This window comes from Phycodurus eques, chromosome 21, assembly GCF_024500275.1.
Source record: "Phycodurus eques isolate BA_2022a chromosome 21, UOR_Pequ_1.1, whole genome shotgun sequence".
NCBI classification, from domain to species: Eukaryota; Metazoa; Chordata; class Actinopteri; order Syngnathiformes; family Syngnathidae; genus Phycodurus; species Phycodurus eques.
This window is the reverse complement of record NC_084545.1, coordinates 6,780,675-6,801,174: the sequence shown is the minus strand read 5'-3', so window position 1 is coordinate 6,801,174 and position 20,500 is coordinate 6,780,675. Positions and strand designations below refer to the sequence as shown.

The 20,500-nt window shown below is 42.0% G+C and overlaps 2 protein-coding genes across 5 annotated transcripts; both read right to left on the bottom strand.

The window, feature by feature from the left end:
* Positions 1 to 96: 96 nt before the first annotated feature.
* On the bottom strand, positions 97 to 12,271 carry LOC133396712 (glycogenin-1-like). 3 transcript variants are annotated; one of them, XM_061666830.1, is made up of 8 exons: positions 12,102 to 12,271; positions 10,830 to 10,965; positions 10,586 to 10,760; positions 10,319 to 10,481; positions 4,523 to 4,649; positions 2,980 to 3,183; positions 2,815 to 2,887; positions 97 to 2,667 (listed from the first exon to the last, which is right to left on the bottom strand). In XM_061666830.1, the coding sequence occupies exons 1-8, from the start codon at positions 12,106 to 12,108 to the stop codon at positions 2,482 to 2,484; spliced, it is 1,071 nt and encodes a 356-aa protein (XP_061522814.1). In that variant the 5' UTR covers positions 12,109 to 12,271; the 3' UTR covers positions 97 to 2,481. The 3 variants fall into 3 exon arrangements, with proteins under 3 accessions (XP_061522814.1, XP_061522815.1, XP_061522816.1); XM_061666831.1 differs by lacking the exon at positions 12,102 to 12,271 and adding an exon at positions 11,965 to 12,095; XM_061666832.1 differs by lacking the exon at positions 2,815 to 2,887 and having other exon boundaries at positions 2,979 to 3,183; positions 12,102 to 12,269.
* Positions 12,272 to 13,846: 1,575 nt separating this feature from the next.
* Positions 13,847 to 20,392, bottom strand: cpb1 (carboxypeptidase B1 (tissue)). 2 transcript variants are annotated; one of them, XM_061666116.1, is made up of 11 exons: positions 20,271 to 20,392; positions 19,489 to 19,564; positions 19,287 to 19,411; positions 17,985 to 18,084; positions 17,752 to 17,853; positions 17,565 to 17,669; positions 17,386 to 17,496; positions 17,206 to 17,296; positions 16,352 to 16,554; positions 14,665 to 14,749; positions 13,847 to 14,201 (listed from the first exon to the last, which is right to left on the bottom strand). In XM_061666116.1, the coding sequence occupies exons 1-11, from the start codon at positions 20,333 to 20,335 to the stop codon at positions 14,014 to 14,016; spliced, it is 1,251 nt and encodes a 416-aa protein (XP_061522100.1). In that variant the 5' UTR covers positions 20,336 to 20,392; the 3' UTR covers positions 13,847 to 14,013. The 2 variants fall into 2 exon arrangements, with proteins under 2 accessions (XP_061522100.1, XP_061522098.1); XM_061666114.1 differs by having other exon boundaries at positions 19,489 to 20,392.
* Between the last annotated feature and the right edge of the window lie 108 nt (positions 20,393 to 20,500).

Genomic DNA, 20,500 nt, shown 5'->3' with positions numbered 1-20,500 from the left:
ATCTTCCTTCGTCTCTGAAGTTCATTTTCGCCACTTAACCGTAAACCCACACAACAATTAAAAAAAAAAAAAAAAAAAAAAAAGCACACACACAAGTTGTTTGCATTGGTAATATATAGCAGCAGTCGTTAGTAGTAGTAGTTAAACTGTACAGGGAGTGCAATGATAGTGTGATCTGCATGGTATACAGAAATACAGAAATTCGTACAGGTCCATAAGATATGACTTTGAAGTTTCACTTACAAAAGGGATTCTAACTCGATCATTTTAAAATGTTCATAATATATATATTTGTGTATTTCCAGATGAAATATTGTGCTATAAAGGCCAAAGTTGTATGTTTTCGAGATAGTTGTATATATTTTTCGATTAGGACTTTAAATCTTAAAAATAGTTCACCTCAAATTAAGATATTTTTAAGTCTTGAAAATATTGCATACGACTTATCAAAAAATCACTATCTTGAAAATCCAGTATGACTTAATCTTGAAAATATACAACTTTGTATCTTGAAAATATTAAACTTTATTCACATATAACTGCAATCTCAATGGTCCTGCTACTTCTCTCAAATTTACAATGTATCGTGTTTAAATAGTACATAAACATACAGTAGCAACAAGTGCAATGATACTATATTTATCTGGAATACAAGTCATACAGAGACATTACTGATAGTTTGACTTTCATTAACTACTATAACTAGCTCATTACAGGGCATTGTTGAAATAAACACACGTTAGCTCATTTCTATTTTCAAAAGTTTTTTTTGGTTAATTTTTCTTTATTAATATTTCCGGATGTAAGATATCATCACACATCCTGGTGAAATAAAATGTCGAACTGTACAGCATAGCATGCAGTATGCTCACAAGGCTTCCAAAGGTGCTGTAAACATTTGATCTATTCGACAGAATTTGTGAAAATGCTCAGGTGACTTAAAAAAAAAAAGGCAAAAATGAAAGAATGTACAGGTAAATGTTATATGTCATGTGCAAAACATAATAGGTACAAAGGCTTTCTTCAGCTTTCAATGCAACAGCCTATGGTTGCATGTGGCAAGCAAAACATAAATAATGATAGAACATAAACCATTTTAACTCTGCTATCTTGGTAAGTGGGGAGGGGGATCAGGCTGTTGGATGATGTATAGTTGCATCTCACTGAATTAGAATATGGAATAAAAGTTCATGTATTCCAGTAGCTTGATTGAAAAAGTGAAACTTGTATAGTATGGATTCACTACACACACACACAGCTATTTCTTGGTAGATTATTTTGTTGATTATTTCCCTCCAGTGGGGGGAATTAAAAAAAAAAAAATACAACAAAGAAATTACAATACAATACAGTACAGTATATTCCCTATCCACTATTCAAAAATTCACCTATTTGCATTTTTTTTCCTGTTGCACCTATCTCCAGCGAATTGCTTGAAAACTGGCCAAGCTGCAGTTTTTGTGCTCTTTCTGAAACGCCCTTAGGTGCCAAAAGATGCCGCCAAAGCCCTGTCTATGAATTGTTGTTAAGGAAGTATGTTGAAGTGATACATATCACCTGAAGGACAAGCTTTGAATCTTGGCTAGGTTAATTTTAGCCTGGGCCATTACAGAGTATACGCATGTATACGTGCACTTGCGGTGCATTTAAAAATGCATCTGTAAGCCATTTATTCTTAAGAGTAATGTTGTTAGAAGCGTTTGAAATAATAGTGTGTTTTTGTAACATAGTTTGTGGTTGCTTGTGGTTTTTCCATGACTCAGGGTACGGCTTCATCACTATTACTGTAGATTCACTACACACAGAGTGAAATAGTTCATGAATATTTGTTTTACTTCTGATTATAGCAATAATCAAATACACCATTCCAAGAACCTTTACATAAACAATCAAGAGTTTTTATCGCAGAAATCGGCCTTTTGGAAAGTATTTTCCTTTGCATTTCATGAATCTGTATACAGTCTTCCCTATCTGCTATTTACAGGGGATCGGGACCACACGGTGCCACAAATACCGTAACAAAAATCCACAATTGACACCAAAAAAAAAAGAAGAGTCAATTGCCTATTGATGCCAACAGGGTGAGGCGGCAAAGCATTACTTTTGTCTAGATTAAACTCATCAACCCACTTCAACATAGTTCCTTGGCACTAAGATGCCACAAGGTGGCAGCAAAGCACCACTTTTGTCTATATAAATCTCCTCAAGCCACTTCAACATAGTTCCTTGGCAACAAGATGAGCACAATAATAGTGATCATTTATTTTTTATTCCCCCCCCCCCAGCAAAAAAAAGAGGAAAAAAAAAATCCAGGAATAAGTGAATTTGCCATCCCGTGAATATGTGGGGCTCCCTGTAATGAGTTTCAGTTTTTAAATCAAACTAGAGAAATAAATGAACTTTTGGACAGAAAATCTAATGTAATGTGATGCACCTGTATGTCTGCTGTGGCAGTTTAAGTGCATTCTTTTCTCTCCCTCCTCATTTGAGGAAAGTATCGAGCTTCTTCTTGATATTGTCAAAGGAGTCCTTCCCCATATAGTCCGCCTGGCCTTGCTCCCATTTCTGCTTGCGCTCCTCGGAGGACGGCTGCTGCTGCTGCTCCTGCGGCGGTGGTGACGACAGGTGGAGCGCGGCGGCCACGGATGCCAGGCTCACCTCCACAGCCTGAGCAAACCAGTGAAAACCCACGAGTCAAAATTAAAACACCGTTAAAAAATAAAAAAACAAAAAGTCTGCTTAAATGAATGGCGTAGAAGCTCTGGTGTGAAGTCGCAGCTAAGCCAACAAGTTTGTGTTGAGCTTCTTCCATACCTCTGCGCTCCCAAAAGTAACCATGTCAGTGTAGGGGAACTTTACGGGAAAGGCAGGGACATCATCCACCACCAGAAATACATAACAACAATGATATTTACAGTACATCATCTGTCTTGACTTAAAAGCACATCACAATCCAAAAATGCAGACAGTGTAGTTACCTCTTCCACGCATTCCGTGTGGAAGGGCTGGTCTCCGTATTGCTCCTGCAGCATAGGCACCACGGTGGTGGAGTACAAGACCCACCAATCCAGGAGGAAGGAGGGGTGTGCGCCCCCGGAGATCGCTTTGGTTTGAGCGTCCAAGCCGTGGCTCCACGGTTTGGTCTTCCCCAGGAAGTGGACTACCTTGGCATTGGCGCCATAGCTGAAATGTGACCAGGCAAGTCAATAGTAGGTTATGTTCCGGAAAATATATTACTTTATTTTCGTAATAACAACAATGATCTTGAAATATATATCTTTTTTTACTTGAAAATATACAACTTTTTTTCTCAAATATGACTTCTCGTCATGTTACAACTTTAATCATGAAAATAATTGACTATCTTGAAAATATAACTCAAATGCTGTATGCGGCTTTTTAGCTCAAATATGACTTTATTCTCATGATATTGCAGTTTTAATTTCATTACTGTTTGAATCTCAAAAATAACATTTGCTATAAAAAATATACAACGTTCTTGTAATATGGTGTTGAAAATGACTTTTTTCCCCCTCAAATATACTCATTATATTAGAACGTTATTCTTGCAATGTATAATCTAGAAAAATTATTAATTTAAAAATTAAAAATATACAACTTTGATCTGGTAATATTAGAATTTAAATCTCAAAAATACTATTTTTTTCTCAAATATACAACTTCTTGTAATTGCAATTCTAAAATCTAGAAAATTTACATCTAAAAAAATATTATCACATATACAACGTTTTAGCTAAAAAATACACAACTTTTCTATACAAAATATCTGACTTCTTTTTTTTTTTTTTTTTTTTTTTTTAAATGTACACCTGAAACAAGACAAGTGTGTTGTGGAGTCGAGGTTAATGTAGATCGATGTCGCTGCAGTATGAGCACATTTCCCCTGCCTCGTTTGTTCATCGGCCACAGCGCAGCTAAAGCTGACAAGTGGCGACGGGTAAAAACATATTCATCATTCCGGTTACGACTGCTGAAAACACGATCATCATTCCCATTACGTTGCCAGGAAAAACAAAACCTAGCGCTTGTCAATGAGGTTTGTTTCCAAAGGGGGGATTTCACGGCCACAAGCACTGAAGAGTTGGACGCACAATGACCTGGCTGAGTGGTAAACATAAAAGGTCTTTAAATAAACGACTCTATTTGGGGATTTGCTATCAGCTGTTGGGGTGGAAACCCAACCCGGCGTTTCAGGCGTCCCACTACTCCTCTTGCTCCGAACTCCATGTCAGCATGTGATTACGAGCTCGTGATTTGCTTACGCTTTGTCACGACTTCAGCAGACTCTTTGCTGTACCCGGTAGTACAATTTTACGTCTTCCTACGCTGCTACTTTGAAAAGCAGCTCGTGCCCCATGCCTCTTTTAGCTATGTAGCCAAAGAGGGCGACAACCCAGGCATTTGACTCGCAACCTTTACACCAAAACGAGTACAACCCCTGACCACTCCAAGAATTTAGGGCACTCGCACCAATATGTCAGCGAGCGGGTTCGACACATACCGCTTGAAGGCTGGTAGATAGGTATATATGGCGATGCTGCTGAGGTTGTAGATGAAGGGGAGGTGTTTTGAAATGTCAGCTGTGGCCCAGTCGCTGAAGAAGCCATTAAGAACCCCCTGGTCTCCCCCTGAAACACAGAAGGGAGGCAACCATGACATAGCATGAGGGCAGTAGTAGTAGTAGTAGTAGCAGCTCTAACTACACTACTCATCTTTGGACCGGAATGGAAAGTCAAATCCTTAATTGTCACGCAATTGGAATTCTATTTAAATACCACAGAGATGACAGATTGAGAAGAGTGCACCAAGAGCAATTGGGGATCCAGGGGTTAAGTGTCCCGCCGAACACGATCCACAGTCCTTAAATACCGAACAGATGCGGTTTTACAAATGGAAGGGAAAGCAAACCTGGTCTTCAGTGTGACAGGCAGAGATAACGTTTACTATAGAAAAAAAAGTTAGGTTAGGTGGAATCGTGTATTAGTTAAGTTAGGAAGTGGTCGCAAGTTTAAATCCACCAAGGAAAATTTGTTTTAGATGGGATCGGTTGGTAGATTGTGGTGACTTTTCCGGAGGATATCCAAAATAACTGAAATGACACACATCATTTTATATAGGAGGTGTATGTTACTAGACTGGAGGGATCAGGATGTGTGTGTTGAGAACCTTTTAGTTGGTGAGAAGTATCTTAAATTCTATTTGAAAAATCACTGGGATGAAAAGAAGGTCATAGAGTAGGGTTGTGGCATGGTCTCTGGATAGTGGGGGGCGAGTAGTCAGTCCAGTTTTGTTGAGTACTAATAGACCATTCTGCTCACTGAGGATGTAATGGTGCAGTCGGCTGACTGAGTGACTGTGTGAATGGTAGCCTGTGAATATTTTCATTCATCTAGGTAATTGTATTCTCATCGGATTGAATCAATTGCAACTGGACTGTTCATCTTTTCTTGACTGACTGCCAATCAGTCCAGGGTCTCGAATGACTTTTGACCAATCTCATCTGGGACTGGCTCCAGCGCACCCATGACCCGCAACAGGATAAGGAGTAGAAAATGTATGTATGTATGTATGGGTAGTAGACCATTCTTTAAGGAGTCAATTAGTGTTTAAACAAAAGTTTTCCTTTGGACACAAAGGAAAGATTACTCAGTCCACTCTGGAGAGATTTGCTTTTAAGCGGGTTCAAATGTACTTTTCCTAAGGGACATGTACAGGGGGTCCTCAGTTTACACCTTTGTTTAGAAGGTTTCCGACAGGCGGCACGGTGGACGACTGGTTAGCACATCTGCCTCACAGTTCTGAGGACCGGGGTTCAAATCCCAGCCCCGCCTGTGTGGAGTTTGCATGTTCTCCCCGTGCCTGCGTGGGTTTTCTCCTCCCACATCCCAAAAACATACATGGTAGGTTGATTGAGGACTCTAAATTGCCCATAATTGTGAGTGCAAATGGTTGTTTGTTTATCTGTGCCCTGCGATTGGCTGGCAACCAGTTCAGGGTGTACCCCGCCTCCTGCCCAATGATAGCTGGGATAGGCTCCAGCACTCCCGCGACCCTTGTGAGGATAAGCGGCTCAGAAAATGAATGGATGGATGGTTTCTGACAGGTTTCAAGGTTATGACCGGCACACAATGAACAAAGTTGCGCAGCCACGTAAGAATAGCTGGTCGCGTGGCTCAAGAAGGTACTCTGAATTACCACCTTCCTAAGTCATATATACAAAACCATTATATGAAAAACAGTAAGTACGGCAGTAACTGAGCACGCCCTCTGCCACGTAACCACCTATTCTTATGCCATTGTGCTAATCAGGACCTTGTGTAGGGCGACAAAGGCTATTCGGAAGACTATTTTCTCCAGGAAAAGAAGAGTGTTTCTGAATGAAGTAACAGTATTACAGGAATTTCTGTTGTTTTTACAAGCCCTTTTGAATCGTGATGATTTTGACACTGTCTGGACACAAAAAGAACATTCCCACTTTTACTAGGCTGTCTCTTAAAAACGTTTGCTTATCTTAAACGCTCAGTAGTGAGCACATTGTTTTTCTAATAGGCAGAGTTATGTGTATACTGCTAGTTTTGACAGTTGCTGGCCATAGCTTACAGTATGTGTCACATGTGCATTACAGTTGACACCGAACCCTCTTCCTCAATGTGGCAAATATCAAAGATCAATGTGTTGCTATAAATAGGGAGTCTTCCTTACTTTCGCCTCGCTATAAATTTATTTAAATGGGGGTTTGAATAAGCCTGATCGCCTGCTGTTCGGACAGTGACCTCATTGTGTCAAAATACTAAAATATGTGCAGCAAGTCAGTAGCCTATGGATAGATTGCTTGATAGCTGACATCAGAATTGGCAAAACTCATCATACCGTAAAGCTTGTGAACATTGCAGTTTTGAGCAGAATGAATTGAGTTCTTCGAAGCTACGTTTTTGTCCAAGTGAGAAATTAAACTCCAAACTTTTTGTCTGTTTACACCCACTCCTGAGGGCAACATTGTTGGGTAGGTAGCGTGCACAGCCTTTAGCTGTGGATTTTTTGTCTATTGCATCTCGAAAATGACAAACAATCAGCCTTAAGTGAAAACATCCGAGTGGGCACACCCTGGATTTTTTATTAGTTTTTACCATTCTTCACGGTTTAATTGCATCTACAATGTTTCATGAGTCAATTTCCTTCATAAAAACAAAACAAAACACATCTACACTCAAAGCCTCTGTTAAATTCCAACGGGGGTGCGTCGCACACTTTTAAAGATTATAATGGCTATAATGTATTTCTTTGTTAATTGCCCCTTACTCCATTATAGTAGCTATATACAACTTCCTGTAGTGAAATATTCTACAAATAATGCTTGTAAGTCATCAAGCAAGGAAGGTAGTTAGCTCTGGCATCTTAATTGACTTCCATTGCTTTAGAAGAGTTTGAAGCGCATCGTTTCATCCCTCATTTGGTTTATGGCGAAGACACCTTGTGCAGTTTAGCGCTTCCTATTTTTCAACAAAATAACATTATCCCTGAAGGGATGGAAATAATTCAGGTAACACACCGGCACCACTTTGCTGATATTCGCAGGGAACTTCAAGCGCACGCTTGATGAACTGCTCTCTGCATTAACGCTCCTTTCTAAGTCTGTACATGATGTCGCTCGGGGCTTGAGGGGGCTTCAAGTGAAGAGCTGGCCAGCCACTAAGAGCTCATCACACCTGACTTGGCTTACATAAATGCAATGTGGAAGAGACTTTGAGGTGACGTTTGGTTCATGTTGTGTTTGTTTCTTATTATTATAGAGTAGAAATTCCATGATGAAAGTTCTTACATTTTCCTAATCTTTAGTGCTTTTTTTTTTGGAGTAAGTAACTAGTCAGAATATGATAGGATATTTTGCAAATGAGAATGATAGTATCATGATACCATGATATAAACTCAATTTGCGTGATATTCCAGATCTGCCATATCCCTGTCCTTTCACCGCTTTGTAGAGCAGTGGAGCCCTCTCCCTGAACGGGTTTATAAAAAGGCACATTTGAGACTCAAGCGAGGTACACGTGTATTGATAATTGGGTTGAATATAAACAACAAACAAAGTCAGTAAACGCCCTATTATCAGCTGTCCCTAAAATATTATCCTGAGGAATTATCCCTTGGTGTGGGGTCTGTTGAGTGATTTTTATTTATTTATTTTTTTTACTTCTCCCTGACGATCTGCCCGGAAAACAGCTGGGTCTGACAATCGTAAATGTTAAACCTGTTCAATATCTACGATCGCAAATCCTCATCACCGAGTTTGGCTGAGCCAGGGACTGACTGAGATGTGAAATGGAACGATAGCTAATTAAGGAGGTATTACCATTTCAGCAGTAAGAACACACTTGCCAATTTTTTCCTCATCACATGTGGGGTCTCTCATGTTTTAAAAAAATGGTTAACGTTAAAAAAATTTGTTTTGAAAGATTAGGGGATTTATGCTATGTAGCCGAGACAACTGGTTGGTGTCCTGCCAATTTGTTGTCACATATCAATGTTAGTTTAGAGCCACGCATACAGCGATATGACACACCGGATTGCTTCACCATTCCCGTTATTTTTTAAAAATATTAATCATAATCTGGAGAGTGATGGAAAGCTCAAGCGTCATCCGGCTAAAAGGTCAAAGCAGCTTCCACTCATGCCTCAGCCCACACGTAAACACCCTGTTCAACAACAGTTAAAACCTTTGGGGCACTGATGGTGTACACAGGGAATACAGCTCCTAAGTGCTGATCCCTGCAGTAAACCCGAAACGAGGCCAAACCGATGACCGCAAGTCATTTACAGTACACCAGCGCTACATTTGCTGCACAGTCTGAAAGTGAACGTCCCTTAGCGAGCGCCTACGAATAACTTCAGCAAACGGTGAGTTGAAGGGGGCCTTTGTCCTTGAGGCAGCAGGCTCAATAAAGGCTTTACTTGGAGCAAAAAGAGCAACATGGCTACTTTTCCCAAGGACTTAATGTCGCTTAAGAATAAGACTACGGCTCAGTTTACAACAGACTTCCGTTCCTATGGCGGTGATGTAACCCAAATTTGTACATAAATCGAAACATACCGTAGCCTATCACTAACTGACGCAAAGTTAAAATTACAGTAAATATCTAAATCGGTAAATATCTTGCACAGCTGCGCAAACTTGGTCTTTGCACGTCAGTCGTAACCTAAAAACCTCGTCTGTTCGGACCGTCTTAGACAGAGACCCCCCTGTACTAGATTACAATTTTTGTACACCAGATGGCACTACTTTCTCCCCCATTCAAAGCATTCGGCGCAATTTTACATCTTTTTACTCTTTTTTTCGACAGGTACAAGGGTGATTTGTGATTGAAGTGGTAACTGCATATCAAATTATATTTGGGCGTAACACTTTAATTGGTTAATGGACAGTCTAATTACTGTCAGGGGGCAACAGCCAAGTTTCTAACCCAGTAAACACTTTGCTAATGTGTTTGTGCGATGAATCATTTAAATGCAGCACGATGTTCCGTTTGTCAATTATGGTCCTATTTATAGAAAGGCAGTTAGTAAGCAGGGGATTGCTTCAGGCCTGCCTCTGGACTGATTTAGATTCATCATCCAAGTAGAGCGAAAGCTCTAAAGTCGAAAGTCATAGAGGTTGTACCATTTGGAATTTGATGAAAAGAATGCATTTGCTTCACAAAATTATGAGTCTGAGCTGGCGTCATCCAGGACGTCTTGCATTACCGCTGGGCGTACGCTTTGCTTTTTATTTATTTATTTTTTGCCTTTTTGTGACACTTGTTCCACATTGGACAGCCTCAACTAAGCCTAAAATTTTTGTTTTTAAATTGACATAAACTCAAGACGGTTTTGTTTTTATGTCTTAATATTAACAGCGGTTATTCATTGCCTGTACAGTTAATATTGGGGATACTTGGTTTACGACTTCCATAGTTGTGTTCCTATGGTGGTGACGTAGTATACTTAGGCTGCTATGCAAACTAGTTCCTTGCGCACTGATCATAACCTCGAAACGCCATATGTCTGTACAGTTGTAAATCGAGGACCGCCACTAAAGGGTTTATGATGGTGACAGTGTGGCCTTGGAACTTAGTCAACTTCAGTCTCCAAAACAAGAGACAACAAGCCAAAGTATGGTGTGATGTCTGCTTCTTTTACACAGTCCACGCTATCAAAAAAAGAAATAAATGTATATACTTAAACCCCTCTAAATAAAAAAATATGAACAAGCTAGGAAGTTTAGTTTTTTTTCTCCTTCCGCAAGATGTGCATGTTGGCTTACCGTCAAAGCTGCCGTGTTCTGTGCAGTACTGAAGCAGTTTGTCATAAGTCTCCACAGACGGACGAAAAACAAACACGCCCGAGTTGAAGCAGTCGGGCCAGCCAGGATCAGGAGCAGCTGACAGTTCCTCTCGGTCAAAGAGCTCATCTATATTTGAAACCACCTGAGATGTACACAAACAGAGAGGCAGAAAATATGCTCACCCACCTTTTTTTGAATTTTTAGTTTAATTTAGTACAGTTATTTGATGTGCTCTTGTGGTCTCACCAGAGTGTCTGCGTCCATGAAGACACATTTGGAGTAGTGTGTGAGGGTCCAGCAATGGAGTTTGGTGAAGGTGACGCCCAATTCGGGCCTCCTCATCAGCGCCAGGTGGGCCGCGTCGCCGCTGTCCAGCACGTCGACCAGCCGAACCTCGTCGAAAATCCTCCTCAGTACAGACCTGATGGTTTTCGGAGCGTCAAACAACAACACAAGATTGCTGGTTTGGGTGGAAAGAGAGCTTCCTTACTGGCATGGTTGCGACACCTGGGGCCCGATGAGGGCTGCCAGGTTTTTGGAGGTTTTGTGGCGGCGCAGGGATTGGCCCAGAACCATGGCTCCTTTCGCATAGTTGTCATTGGTAGCCAACGTCACAAAGGCCTGGTCTGTAGAGGAGACCAGGACAATGGGTGACATTTAGGGGTGATGTAAATTGTCTACATCCTACCAACTTTGTTTTTGCCAACAGTAATGAACTTTTATGTCGAAATGATGTGCTCAGGGCTGTGAAGAGAAATGTTTGGCCAGGCCTTCGTTATTCCAAAGCCCCCCCTTTTCTCTTGGTGCATTCATGCTGTGGGGATTTATGTGCTCAGCTAAACTTTACAGGAGACATTATGCATTTAACCCCCCGGGCCCCCCCCCCCCCCAATTTAAAACAATGACCCTCTGTTTTAATAACGCGTTTTTGTTTTGCAAAATACCCGAAATATCAAGAATTATTGATGGATAGACAAACACTCATCTTTACAAGATGGAAACAAACAGTAAGTCTAGGGTCACGGGTGTGCTTTAGCCTATCCTAGATTACTTTGGGCGAGAGGCTGCGTACACCTTGGACTGGTCGCCAACCAACTGCAGTTATTTGAAAATATTTGATCAAAATGTTGTCACTTGTGGCTGTAATTTTTTTTTTGTAAAGATGGGATGAAAGGAACATTAAAAGACAAGAGTTGGACACGGTTTCTTATACAGTAGCATGAGAAAGGGTATCCAAACATTTTGACTGGTATTGTATATTGAATATTAACAATCCATGTTTTGTCATCCAGTCTGACATTATACCGTATATATTTGTTGACAATATAGAAACTCCAGTTAACATTAAAATACACATGAATTAATAACGTTACTTGTTACTGTTAATCTCAATAAAGCTAAAAAAAAAAAAAAAAAAGATTATACTGAACAGTAACAATTTATTTGACGTCACTTGTTTTTTTTTTTTTTTGTGAAGACGTCACACTAGACACCAGGGCAATATATTGTACCGAAAAGCTCACTTAAAGCTGGACACACATTAGTTCGACGTTAGTGACGACACGTTGGCGTTCTCACGACATTCGACATATATAACTCGCGTTTACTTTTAAACGTTAACTCACCGCTGTGGTTTTATGACCACCTTTAACACTCTCGTAGCACGGATTAGAAGTCTCAGTTCTCGCCCCTTTGTGCGTTATCGCGGTATTTGAAGGGGGTGGGGGTGAGGGAAAAAAATCCACGTTCTGTAGTCACCTACCTGCCATGACTGAAGAAGAAAAAAGTCCAAGCTACGTCGTCGTAGCGTCGTGGACGTGACCACACGCACACGCACACACGCACGCACGCACGCACGCAGTCACGCGCTCAGTCGAGGCAGCTTTGGCGAGGAAACCAAAAGGAGCGAGCAAAGTATGCTGAGTTGCATTTATAGCCGCCGGGGCAGTGGTCAGCGTCACGTGGTTGCCTGTCCACGCACGGACAACTTGAGTTTCCACACACACACACACACACGCGCACGCTCACTCTCCAGGAGTGCGTGTAAACTCAAAAGAGTGTGCACAGGCAAATAAGACGTTATTATGCGGTGTCTTTAGTTTTGTATACATTAATGCATCATAATGTTCAGTTTGGACTTCACTGAGATGTTCATTTAACAGGGAGCAAAAGTAGGCACAGTTGACACTTTAAGTAAATATGATTAAGGATGGAACGAGTTGTTTTCTAGACTTAGAATTTATTGTTAAATGAAAAGTTGTACGAATGTGTTCACAAAGCGTGTGACACAAAGCGTGTAAGAGGGTTTTATCTAATGCTCTAGCGTCATCTTGTGGACAATAAGCAATACAGATATGCGTTAGAATCAAGCGTTTCCGAAACTTTATTGAGCCTTGGCACGTATTTTGTCATTAGAAGCATGTGACGGTACACCACCAATCGAAAATTTCACCCGAAAAAAATAACTGCAGTATATTGAAACAATAATGTTCTCATCTTAATTACACACAAATTTACATTGTGTGAAATCTGGGCCTGTTTAGGTGAACACTAAACTGCAGGTGGCTACACAGTTTACTCTATATTCTGCCATCTAGCGGAAGAACATTGAATTGTTCTGCCTGTTAGGATACATCCCTGGCATAGATGAAGATGGATACATTTTTGTTGTTGCCAATACATTGTAATTTTCGGACAAATTAAGTGAAATTAGATCATTTCTGATGATGTCTTGGCAACGCAGTGGCTGGGAATCCTTTTTCAACAATTTGTTTTGCATGTTTCTTTAAGCATTTCTGTGACCTTGCTTCAAGTACCTCCGTTCAGTTACTGTACACTCTTGGTTAAGTATTTGCTTGGCATTTTATTATTTTATGTAATACTGTTGTTGTACATTTTAAGTTATATTTAAAAAATAGAAGGAATTTTATTTGTTCTTGCACTTTATTGTTGTTCTTGCTGTTATAGTTTTATTTTTAAACAAACAAACAAACAAAAAACATTGCACTTTTGCAAGAAATGCATAGTATACTGGTTTATTTTTGTTACTTTTAGTAGGCCTAGATGATGATATTCCGTATTCCTCTTCGTGCTTTATAACTTAAAATGTTGTGTACGTACACCCCGGTCTGCTCTTGCAGTGTAATGTTTACAAAAAATAAGACTCAACATAATCCCTCAAAGGGAAATTCAACAATGACTGATCAATAATCATTATTATTGTGTGAAGTAGAGGGCCCCAGAAATCAAATTTTGTTTAGGGCCCCGTGGAGGTGTCGGCTGGCTCTGAATAAATGCATACTTACTGCTTTAAGCATTGTCAGTTTTTTTTACCCCCAAAATATGATATTTTTAAATTTAATGCAATGGAGCCTGTATAGTGTGCCCTATGTTTTTACTTGTTATTCATTAGTGTTTTATTCTGCACTTTTCCATCCCATCAGACAAAGCAGCAGACACTCTATTATACACGCATAAAGCTTTGATTCAGTACGGGGGGATGGATCATTGATTTTATTGTTCGTACTCATCTTGACATTCTGTCAAGCACAGCGAGGAAACATGGCGGGTGGTGACCGTTCCCATGGATACGGAGCCGGAGATGGCAGAGAGGTTGCCAGGGGCCGAGGTGGGGGGGGGGGGGGCTGGAGAACCAGTTGGCGGGGGTCCTCCTTTTAATAGAGGTTCTTCTGCACGTAGGCGGCGATGTACTTGACGGCCAGCATGGTCTCCTCGCACGTGGGCTTGATCTGAGACTCGGGCAGCAGGAAGCCGTAACGACCGGTGTCACGCAACTCAAAGGTGAAGGAGTATTTCACACCCAAGTCGTAGGCCCAGTCGTCGGAGCCTCCGGCAGCGGGGTCTGACGGCACATAGTGAATGTCTGTTATTCATTGACAAACTCACCTTTTCAGATTTTTCATGTTCTTTCTGTAACGCTCTAAGATGCCACAAGATGGCACCAAACAGGAATTGGTCTCAAAGAAGTATGCTGAGGTGATCCAGCTCGACTGAGAGACGGAGTTAGGTTTGGCCTGGGTTGATAGTGGATATTAGCTGAGTGTTTGCCCCATGTTCATGTATATGTGCACTTTTGATACATTTGTTTTCAAAATATTTATTTTGAAAGCAATGGAAGATGAGTTTGAAATGACAAGGGCATCCATAGTTTGTGGTATATTTATGGTTTAAACAGTCTGGGCCAACAATGGTAAGAGTAGGACGTAGACATGGACCTCTCACTTTGCACAATTGGTATTTAGTGGAGGCAATATCACACAATGACACTACTGTCAGGCCTTCTAAAGGATTTCAGTTTTACTCACAGATGGTTGCTGCACCGGGTCCACTGGTGTAGCGAGTTCCATACAGACTACGAAGAGCAGCAGAAGCTCCCTGAGCGATGTTCATCTGCAAATTAGAGGCGAAAGAACATCATTGAACATCATCATCTTTTTATTTTATTTATTTTTTCATAGCTACCAGTCATCATAGACCAGGAGGTTCTCTGTTTAAGGACGGTCCGTTAATGATGTTTTTTTTTTTTTTTGGGTTGTGAATGGCGTGCAGCATAAGAATATATGTCGTAAACTGTACTGTTTTTCATTTGCTTGTTTCATTTTCATCGTAAGTAGCGCCAGCTGACAAATATAAAAATTTAAGTCTGACGGTTAATGCCGTACTTACGTTTTTTAATTGGATTGTTTTATATTTAAGCTCGGAAATATTTATTATTATTATTATTTTTTTTTTAAACAGATGACAGTGATGGACTCCGGTGGGTTTCTGCTTCAGGTTAGTGTTAGGAGCGGAACTCTGTCGTAAACCAAAGACCACCTGTATCTGCGGAAGAACTGGTGGATCAAATCGAGTGGGGGGAAAAAAAAAAGCTTGCATGTACTTATTTACGACTGGAGCTGCTTAACAGTTAAAGTTTAAAGACTGACATGGAACCATGACCGCAATCCAGATGATAAGGGCAAAAGACATTTTCATATGCACATGAAACGCATTTTCGCGTGAATTGTGGCGGCGCCTGACAGGAAATGAAATCAATGTGAGAAATGCACGCTCGGGAAATGAAATTCCTCGTCTGTGAGGCTTCTTTTGTTCTTCGTCTACAGGAAGTCCTCGGGTTACGACGCACTCGACCTACGACATTTCGACTTTACAATGCCCGTGCCTCGTCCGCCATTTTGTCCCAGCACCATAGTGTTTCTGCCTAGCTAGTGCATAGTGCATAGTGCTTGTCTGTGTTTGTCCGGCGGGAGTATCTTTGCCTTTTTGCGCCCTACTTTTTTCACACTCTCAACAGTAATGGTAAGTACAGCATCTTATTCTTTCATTTTAATGTATTTTAGTTAACCTTTCCTGCTGTGGTCACCTGACCGTGGTCGAGAGACGCAGGGGGTTAACTCCCTTCTCTCGTTGCACAGCTGAGCTGTGTGGCGGCAACAATAAAGGAACGAAGCACCGATTTGCTGCTTTAATGGCTTTATTAGCTCCTCTGCACATTCAACGTCAACGGGTCCTCCGCTAATCGCTACTCTTCCCCGGTCGCCGTCACTACACTTGCCACTGTACACACTCGCACCTCCGTGCAATCCTTACTTCTTCACAGTCCCGCCGGATGACACCTGCGCAGTCCCGTCTCACTCACACATCGACGCCCACGCACATTGAGCTTTGTGTCACATTCACATGGGACAATACCCGTAACAGAAGTATTTTGACGTAAATTTCGACTTTAACGGTGAAATCCGATTTACGCAGAAATTCGGGTTACGTCGCCAGCGTAGGAACGGAACTCGTTCGTAAATCGAGGACTTCCTGTACTTTAAAGTGTCAGAAATTACACTTGAGGACACCGAGAGACGTGTCTGTGTGAGCGCTGGAGAGGAGCCGAGAGTGTTAACTGACTTAATCCTCCCCGCTGAGAGCCAAAAACTGAGCAGTGAAGGATGAAGTTGTTCTAACACCCTGATAAGGAGGTTCCTACGAGGACATACTGACCAGCTCGCTATGGTGCGCTGACAGATTATAGGTGTATGAGTAAGGGAAGAGCAGGAGCTGCGAGTACGAGTGGATGGTGATGTAGGCCTTGATGGCGGACTTGTTCCTGCGGATGAAGTCGGCCACGTTCTTGACCTCGATCTCGGACTCGGGTTTGTAGCCGCAGAAGGTGTCGCTGCACGGGCTGCTGGAGGCTCCGATGGCTGGAATGAAGACCTTGATTATTGTCTTTCTACTAGGAAATTATGTGTGGATGCTGAGAGATGCAGTTGATACCAGAATCATTAATAGGACATATTATGGAAAATACACTTTGGCTATCTGCCCATTTCTGAAAATGTGCCTCTGAACCCTTCTGCACATCACCTAATTTACATCATAACCACCCCCGCCCCCACAGAGTTTCTCCCCCAATGACATGATCAGCTAAGTTGGGCAAACGTCCAGGGGTTTGCTTTTTCCCCCTTACACTTTGCTTGATTCTGATCCCGCAAGCAGAAGACACTCAAGTTGCAAGGCTCAGGCTCTGCCCCTGGAATCACCATTGGCCCGGTAGTATATAGGGTGTGGTACATAGTCACTCACTTGTATTTGACAGGGCTGACCCTTTTTTTCTTAATTTTTCTTCGTCTTCTTGGTGAGTGGTACGGCGGCGCCCTAGCGCTTTCTGTTGGCCAGTTGCCACTGACTTCAACTCTACCATGAAAATATGGTTGTTGACCAGAATAGATGACAGATGACATCCAAGCGATGCGCGAAGGAAACGTGCTAAGGAAAGACTCTCCTTTGAAATCCTACCTAGCAGAAATACTACAACACGCGTATCCCTCACAGATCATCTTCATCCGACTTACTGCACCAGCCAGCGTTCCAGTTCCTGTTGGGATCAGCTCCGATGCAGCTGGAGCCAGACCTCCTGGAGCGAGTTTTCCTCCACATCCTGTTCTGAAAAGCAGATAATGCAAACGGAGTCATGTGTTTCGAAGTGAGCCTCGCCACATGTTGGCATGGTCGCATGATGCATAATCGCATACATTTTTGTGGGTGTAGTCATATCCGTCGATGTTAAAGACGGGAAGGACGTAGACGTCCATCTGGTTAAGCAGGCTGGTCATCTGAGTATCTTTGCCGTAGGTGGACAGAGCCTGAGTACAGAAAAACTAATGTTTTGGAAAACATCTCCTTTTTTCAGCTTGGGTTCTTTGGCTCGTACCTCCTTGACAAACCACTGGCAGAAAGCGGGGGAGATCCACTCTCTGGCGTGGATGCCGCAGTCCATGAAAATGGCAGGCTTGTTGGAGCTGGTTCTCTTACCGAGCTGCAATAGCAAAGAAAGTGAGTTGCAAAAATGTCCAGTAAAAACACGGGGGATCATTTGTTAGGAAGTCCTCATTGGATACCTTAAGGAGAGTCATGGGGCGTCCCTCGTAGGTTTTCCCAATCACCTGTTTGCTGATCAGACTGGGGTTGGAAGAGGAAATGGATGCAATCCATGCCTGGACCTGAAACCAAAACATTAGTACATTTAGTGGAACCCCTGGTGTAGATTGCGTCTTCCAGGATTTTAATGGATTACTACTTCTATTCCTGTATCTGAGAGCGTAGGTCTGCCACTTGGCCTGCTTCCTCTTACCTTGTCCCAGCTGTTGTACTTGGTGTAGCTGTGGGTCCTGGGTGAAACCTTGTTGTCGGCCTGGTCCTCGACAGCAGCCTGCAGGTCGTCGATCAGGACCCTGTTGGAACATTCGCAAAACACTTGTATTTTGCAAAAAGGTAGACGCATACCGATAATCGGGCCCAATTAAAAAAATAAGTTGGGTCACATGCGAGGGGATTTCAGAAAGCATACAACAACCCCAATTCCAATGAAGTTGGGACGTTGTGTTTAACATAAATAAAAACAGAATACAATGATTTGCAAATCATGTTCGACCTATATTTAATTGAATACACTACAAAGACAAGATATTTAATGTTCAAACTGATCAACCTTATTGTTTTTAGCAAATAATCATTAACTTAGAATTTTATGGCTGCAACACGTTCCAAAAAAGCTGGGACAGGTGGCAAAAAAGACTTGAGAAAGTTAAGGAACGCTCAGTCATTCACAAGCAAAGATGGCGCGAGGTTCACCTCTTGGTGAACAAGTGCGTGAGAAAATAGTCAAACAGTTTAAGGACAATGTTCCTCAACGTACAATTGCAAGGAATTTAGGGATTTCATCATATACGTCATAATCATAATATCATCAAAAGGTTCAGAGAATCTGGAGAAATCACTGCATGTAAGCGGCAAGGCCGAAAAGCAACATTGAATGCATGTGACCTTTGATCCCTCAGGCGGCACGTAAGTACAACTTGAAACTCTACTATGGAACGCAAAAGCCATTTATCAACAACGCCCAGAAACACCGCCGGCTTCTCTGGGCCCGAGCTCATCTAAGATGGACTGATGCAAAGTGGAAAAGTGTTCTGTGGTCCGACGAGTCCACATTTCAAATTGTTTTTGGAAATTGTAGACGTCGTGTCCTCCAGGCCAAAGAGGAAAAGAACCATCCGGACTGTTATGGACGCAAAGTTCAAAAGCCAGCATCTGTGATGGTATGGGGCCGTGTTAGTGCCAATGGCATGGGTAACTTACACATATGTGAAGGCACAATTAATGCTGAAAGATACATACAGGTTTTGGAGATACAAATGATTTGCAAATCATTGTATTGTTTTTATGTATGTTTAACACAACATCCCAACTTCATTGGAATTGGAGTTGTATAAAAACCCATTCAAAAAAATTAGAACCTAAGAAAAAATTTGATTTAGCGGGAGCGAAAACCACACCTTACGAGATAATTCATTTATTTCTCAGTTGACCATGAGTAAATCTTGATGAGCAATTCAGACTTCTGCAGAAATTGTAGCCTTCTCTTGTAACTTACTCGTGCTCCATGTTACTCTGCAGCAGCATGGTGTGCACCATGTCCTGGTACAAGGCAGGCACACGGATGTCCACGTCGATGTCGATGGTCACCAGCTCGGCGCTCTCGGGGCTCCAGAAGTCGATCTGCAATAAAGATGATTGTGTTGAGCTACACCCTCAGTAAACATCTAGTGAAGGTACGTGAGGTGTTGAAGTTATACCTCAATGCTTTGTGCCAGATCCTTAATGAGGGTCACATGTTCGTCAAACACAGGTTTCAGACGCACCACTTGCTCGCTTTCGGGGGAAAGAAAACGTAAAAACATAAGGCCATCCATCCATCTTCTTCATTAGGGTTGCGTGTCAGCTGGAACCGATCCCGGCCGACTTTGGACGAGCTCGACAGCCCGGACTGGTCCCCAACCAATGACAGGGTATTCATATTCACACCTATGGAACTTTTAGTCTTCAGTGAACTTAACATGCATGTTTTTTGGCATGTGGGAGGATGGCGGAGAAAACAGCCCAAGCACCGTGAGAGCATGCAAATTCCACTCAGGAAATGGCAGAGCCCGATTCACACCCATAGCCTTAGAACTGCAAAACAGTATAGACTATATCACTGTGCTACCGCCAGATGAGATCCAATAGATATTCTGCCTTTCTGTAGATCTCAAAGCTTAATTTTGTTTGGTATTGACAAAAAAATACAAGAAACAGTTCTCAGTATGATACAGTACAGTTCATCGACAACCCCAGTGATAAACTGTGTCACAGTGGGAGTACAAAAACTTTCTTGTTTGCCGGCACACGGAAAATTGCAATACACTGAGTTGATGGGAGGCTAATTGAACTGGATCAGATCCCTACGCCGCCACGATGGATCGCAGGCACTTGTCACAGTTTGCGGCAGAAGCAAAAACGATGATTTACTCAGCGTGTCTCGCATCATGCCATCAAAAAAAGAAAAATGGCTTTTCATCAGAAGATTGGAAAATGTTACCCGTCGAAGCGAGTGACGTCAGCCAGCGCGACTGCGACCAGCCCGAAAAGCAGGAGGATCCTCATGTTTGGAAGTGGGGCTGACTTGGCTTCCGGGCGGCTCTTATAATCCCGCGCTCGACACCCCCCGTACACCAGTCGCAATCAGTCCTGGCATGCATAAGTCAATCATTCATAGAGGCGAACGGCCTGAACATGCAAGGTGAGCATTTTTAGGAATGATTACACATT